This window comes from Macaca nemestrina, chromosome 1 (genome assembly GCF_043159975.1).
Source record: "Macaca nemestrina isolate mMacNem1 chromosome 1, mMacNem.hap1, whole genome shotgun sequence".
NCBI classification, from domain to species: Eukaryota; Metazoa; Chordata; class Mammalia; order Primates; family Cercopithecidae; genus Macaca; species Macaca nemestrina.
The window spans coordinates 179,435,077-179,441,076 of NC_092125.1; the positions used below are offsets into that span (position 1 = coordinate 179,435,077).

The 6,000-nt window shown below is 51.2% G+C and overlaps 1 protein-coding gene across 6 annotated transcripts in view; it reads left to right on the top strand.

Annotated features, from left to right (window-relative positions):
* Positions 1-5,350, top strand: part of LOC105495099 (cytochrome b5 reductase like) — a 30,936-nt gene extending 25,586 nt beyond the window's left edge. For all 6 annotated transcript variants that reach the window (XM_071092680.1, XM_024797021.2, XM_011764301.3 and 3 more), the window contains one exon: positions 2,004-5,350. In XM_071092680.1, the coding sequence (XP_070948781.1) occupies positions 2,004-2,207 (204 nt within the window). In that variant the 3' untranslated portion in view covers positions 2,208-5,350. The remainder of the gene's footprint in view (positions 1-2,003) is intronic.
* Positions 5,351-6,000: the final 650 nt, after the last annotated feature.

Genomic DNA, 6,000 nt, shown 5'->3' on the forward strand with positions numbered 1-6,000 from the left:
GGCTCTCCTTCACAGCACCCACCTGCTGCACCGTCACTGTTTGTGGGGTCCCCTGCCCATCTCACCAGCAGCCAGGCCCAGGGCATCTCAGGGTGCATGGTGGGATAGGCTGAGCTGAACCTAAGTAGTCTGAGGGAAATGAGCAGTGGAAAAGGGGAGGTGAAGCCAGTGGGCCCCAAGGCCCCATCTGGTGGGTCAGACTGTAGCGGGAGCATGGGAAATGCCAGATCATCAGAGAGGATTCCCTCATCAGCACAGACTCTGTGAGGTGGGACTCCAGGGCACCCTGTTTGTTTTGTTTTGAGACAGGGTCTCACTCTGTTGCCCATGCTGGAGTACAGTAGTGCAATCATAACCCACTGAAGTCTCAACCTCCCTGGGCTTAAATGATCCTCCTACCTCAGCCTCCCAAGCAACTGGGACTACAGGCGCATAGCACTTCCCCTAGCTAATTTTCGTATTTTTTTGTAGACCAGCTTTTGTCACATTGCCCAGGCTGGTCTTGAACTCCTGGACTCAAGCGATCCTGCCACCTCAGCCTCCCAAAGTGCTGGGATTACAGGCTTGAGCCACTGTACCTGCCTCCAGGGCCCTTTGAGTGGGCCTCAGAATAGAGGCCTCTCCTCACAGGGCCTCTGCCAGGGCTTGCACCAGCACCACGGCTCTCTGGACAGTGACTTTCCATAGCGGATACTCTCCTCACAATCACAATCCTGAGAGGTCAGTCACTCAGCCAGGAAAGTGGCAGTGGAGCTCCACTCGCCACCAATCCTGTCTTTGTGCCTAGCCCCAGGAACTAGCAGCTTGCCCTCATAGGATCTGCAGAGTGATGGCTCTATTCTGGATTTTGTTTTTTGTGGGCTGGTAAGATGGTGTTTGCATTTAAATTCTTCAGACTATATATAGTTGTCCCTTGGTATTCATGGGGGATTGACTCCAGGACCCCCTGCAGATACCAAAATCTGAGGATGCTCAAGTCCTTGATATAAAATGGTGTGGTATTTGCATATAACCTACACACATCCTCCCATGTGCCTTAAATCATCTCTAAATTATAATACCTAATACAATGTAAATATTGAGTAAATAGCTCTTACTGTATTTCTTTTTGTGTTTCTATTGCTATATTGTTATTTTAAAATGTTTTTTAAAAAATATTTTCAATCCACAGTTGGTTGAATCCATAAGTGTGGAACCCATGGATACAGAGGGCTAACTGTATACTTAATGATTTGTATACTTTTCTATACATATGTTGTACTCCAATAAAATGTTCATTTAAAAAAATAGAAGAAATTCCTTCAAGTCACCTGGGAGTGGAACTTTCATTTTGTGACCCTGAGGAGGAAAGCTTCAGCTAAGGCTAGAAAGGCAGAGAGTAGGGTCCTGGGTGCCTGGGGTCACCGTCCAGCCTTGGAATGCGACCTTAGCCTTTCTCGATGAAGGCATTGTGACCTGGGATCTGTGTTGTATGCAGCCAGGAACCTTGTCTCTTTTGAGCAGCTGCCATATCCCCAGTGGCTAGCTCGGTGCCTGGCACAGAGTAAGCACTTGGTAAATATCTGCTAAATGAACATGTTCATTGAAACCTTAAAAGAAATGAGCAAAAGTTATGCTCCAAGGGTGATGATGATAGCTAACCTTGGAAAGATTCTGGGAAACCCACAGTCAGGGGAGAAAACATTCCTCCCACAGTGACAGGTGTGGCTGCTGGAAGGCAGCGAGAAATGGTGGGACTTGAGTTCTGGTCCTGCTGCTGCCCCCACCTCATCGTGTGCCACGGGGAAGTCCCTCTTTCCTGTGCCTCTCCTGTCATGGGAAGGTGATAGTTCCCACAGGCTTGTTTTGGGGATGAGGAGGAAGTGCCTGGCCCACAGTGGGGCTGGATATAGGCTGGCTTCCTACAGCCTCAGTTTCTTTATTTTGCAGAGAAGAGCTGGCTCTGTGAACACTAAGGACCCCCCGCTCCCTTGTAGTAACCCATGCCTTTCTTGTCTTCCCAGGAGAGCTCCTCAGAGCAGCTTCCTTGGAGTTACCAAGAGAAGACCCGCTTTGGCCGCCTGGGCCAGGACCTAATTAAAGAGCTGGTCAGCTGCTGTCGGAGAAAGCCATTCGCACTTGTCTGTGGCTCAGCTGAGTTCAACAAGGACATAGCCAGGTGCTTACTGTGCGCAGGCCTCACTGAGGACTCCTATTTCCTCTTCTAGCCCTGGCCTCCCTTCCAAAGCCTAGGCCATGGGCCTGCTACTAGGACCCAGGAAGGAGCACAGACTGGAATCAGAAGACATGGAGTCCAGGCCTGGTCCTGCTGCTCATTTGCCAGGTGACCTTGGGCAAGTGTCTTTACTGCTCAGAACCTCTACTTCTCATCTGCCCCATGAGGTTAATCACTCCTCTGGCCTCCTACTATGTGGAAGGAGGACAGGCTGTAGGGACCCTGAGGAAGCGAGCAACCAGCCTGGGAGTCAGGGAAGACTCCTCAGAGGAAGCCAAGTCCAGGCTGAGCCCCAGGAGGAGTAGGAATTGGGCAGGGGAAGATTCAGGAGGAGCTTCCCTGGCCTCTCCGATTAGAGGATCTAATGGGGGCTCCAGCTGTGGCCTCAGCACCATCTCAGATTAGGGCTTCCTGAGTGTGTAGGGAAGGACCCAGGAGAGGCTGAAAGCTCTTTGGAGGAGAATTCTACCTTTCCTCCTGTGCCATGAGCCTGACACATGAAGGTCTTGGGTTCTATGACTTCACCATGTCCTGAGAGCAAGGTGGGGCCCTGGACTGTCTTTGTATTGGCCCCAAGCCTTTCCTGCTGTGAACAGCTTCATTCTCAGTCCCCTTTCCTGGCTCAAGAATTGAGCCTAGCAAAAGAAGAGGCATGGGAAGGAAATGCCCCTCCCTCCTTTTGCAGGCAGCCACTCAGCCTGTGCCTTCAGCTCGGTGCCCTGGTGACAGTTGCTATGGAGATCTAAAGATAGAGCAGGAGTCAGGAGACCTGGGTCCCTCTCCCAGCTTGTCCCACTCAGCGGCTGCCGATCCCGGTCCACCCACCCCAGGAACCCGGCACCCCCATCCCAGGAACCCAGTGCCCCTGGGTAGTGCACTGCAGTTAATGAATTCTGCTTTCCACAGCCTGGGCTCCAGCATGCTGCACCAGCTTGGGCTAACTACAGGCAGTCCCAGAATTGGAATACTAAGCCATGGAATCTTGGAGTTAGATGTTTGTAGTCATAGAAGTGTACTCCTCACCATATCAAAGCTGAAAGTTCAGGACTGTAAGAAACATACAGTGTGACAGACTTATCGTATACACGGGAAACTGAAGCCCAATGAGACTAAATGACTTGCCCAGGGTAAAACAATCCATGGCAGAGCCAGCACTAGAAGCCTCCTAGCTTCAACCTCATGTGCCAGTTCGGCACCAGTGGTTTTCAAACTGCGCTCCACAGGAAACAAGCGTTCTTTGCATAGCAGCAGTGAAAGGACAGCTCCAGATGGATCCCCAGACCCCCCTTCAACCAGAGCAGTTCCGTTTTCATCCCATTTGTATATTGGGGTTTCGAAGTATTTTTATTTGTAGAAAAGGATTTTCCTATCCTGCTCAGAAAAATGGCAACAAATCTCTCTGCTGTGTCACATTTAATAAATAATTGTGACACACAGCTGGGGGATGGTGCCGGAGGTTTCAAACTGCTTCACAGGCAGAGTTCCAGGGTCAGAGAGCATGGAGTGCTGTGTGTGACCTTCTCCCAGAAGCGTGGGCACAGGAGCGTGTTAAAGGCCTGAAAAGACCAGTGGCAAAGAAACTCCTTTCATTTTGTCTAACCCAGAGTTTCTCAAGCTTATTTAACTATAGAACACTTTTCTATGGGTTTCATAGCCTCTTTCTAGCACAGCATAATGAGTGGGAAAGGCCCTGACTGAGAGTCAAAGATTCTGAGCAGGAACCGTGATCTCTTCCTGCCTAGCCTGTGACTTGAGCAAGACACTTTTCCTCTCCCCAGACCTCTGAGGTCTGCGATTTTCCCTCCACCCTTTCCTCTCCCTCAGTTTGCACGTCCTATTGACTCAGCTGCAAATAGCGGGGGCCTGTCAGGAGCCTGACTCTGTTCAGACACCAGGGAAACAACAGCACACCAGGCAGATGCAGTTATGTCCAGTGCGGAACTTACAGCCTAGCAAGGAAGGCAGAAATTCAACCTGTAATTCTAAAAGGGATAGATGTTATGGAAACGGAAGTGTGGAGTGCTGGGAGAGTGGATGGCAGGGGCTTTAGCCCAGTCTAGGGAAAGGCCAGGGGCACACCACTGCCACCAGGGATAGAGGCTTCAAAAGCTTCCAAGTCACTCATATTAAGAGTGTTGCCAGGCATGGTGGCTCACACCTGTAATCACAGCACTTTGGGAGGCTGTGGCAGGCGGATTGTCTGAGCCCAGAAGTTCGAGGCCACCCTGGCCAACATGACAAAACCCTGTCTCTACAAAAAAAAAAAAAAAAGATTAGCCCCGTGTGGTGGTATGCGCCTATAGTCCCAGCTACTTTGGAGGCTGAGGTGGGAGTATTGCTTGAGCCAAGGAGGTCAAGGCTGCAATGACTGTGATTGAGCCACTGCACTCCAGTCTGTGTGACAAAGCAAGACCCTGTGTCAAAATAATAATAATAATAAAATCAAAAAGAGTGTTAAGGGGGTCTCCACTTAAGGAGTAGAGAGTTCGAGGCAGTTCTCTTATCTCTGTCCTTGTCTCGTTTTAGATGTATGATGTTTAGATATTAGACAAGGCCGCCCAGTGGTAACCAACCTAGAATGTGTTGGCCTCCTCTTCCCCTCACTCCGTGTAGGTTCTGTACAGCCTGGCTGCTGGTGGGATCTCTCATCATGGGACATTGGTGAGGACCCAGCCATGCCCTTGGTGCCAAGAAGCCTAAAGGGCTCCTGTCACCTGGAAACCTGAGAGTGCGGGGCCGGGTGCTGTGCCCCACAGGGTGCTGAGCAAGCCCAAGAAGAAGAGTGTAGGGTGTGGTGTGTGAATTCAGACCTCTCGGAGCTGGGGGCGATTCCCGTCAGCTGCTGTTCCTTTGATGATGCCCACTGCGTGTTGTGGGAGGCGTGACCACCGTGTGATGTTGCAGTGAGAGAAGGGAGGCTTAGGAGCTAAACATGATACACGGGCATCAAGAGGTCAACCAGGTGTCCGCAATCTATGAGCCAGACACAGCTGTCTTTGTGCATGCATCCCAAGCTTCAGGAAGGCAACAGCTACTAGAGGGCCTGGGGACAGATTCTTGTTAGCAGAAGTGGTGGTGACTTTAGCTCCACCCTCACCGTGTTTACCGGCGTCGCTTCTGCGTTCCCCTCATGGGGCTCCCAGCTCCCAGTCTGCATGCCACCTCCATGCCGAGACCAGACCAGTTTTCCCTACACACAAATCCGGGCCTGTCACTCCTCTGCTTGAAATCCTTCCCTATCTCCCTGTGGCCTTGGGGTACGGCCTCTCTGCTCTGCCACCTTTCCAGACTTTTTCTATGCCGCCGCCTGCTCACACACACCTCTCAGGCTCCAAACATGTTCTCTTGCGTCAGCCCATCCCTTACACTAGCTGCTTCCTCTGCCTCGCCAGCCTCCCACCTTCCCATCTCCCACTCACCTTTTTTGCCTCCTCATCTTCTGAGGTCTCAGCTCAGTGCCACTTCCTCTGGGGAGCCTTGCCTGTGTCTTCCACTCCAGCTTGGTCAGTGAGCAGAGGGGCTTGTGTGCTTTTCTGTCGCTGCACCCATCAGTCTCATCCGCATGTGGGCATGAGGGCCGGCCCATTGCACCCCTGACAGGAGAGGATGCTCAGCACTTCCTGAATGGCGAATACCTGAGCGATAAACAACTCATGTTCAGGAAGTGCTTTCCGGGTGGCAAAATGTGTTTCCTCTACTTTGAAGCACAGAATCTTCATCAATATGCATGCTATTTTATTACCCCAATTTACCGATGAGGAAACTAAGCTTCTGAGACTTCAAGC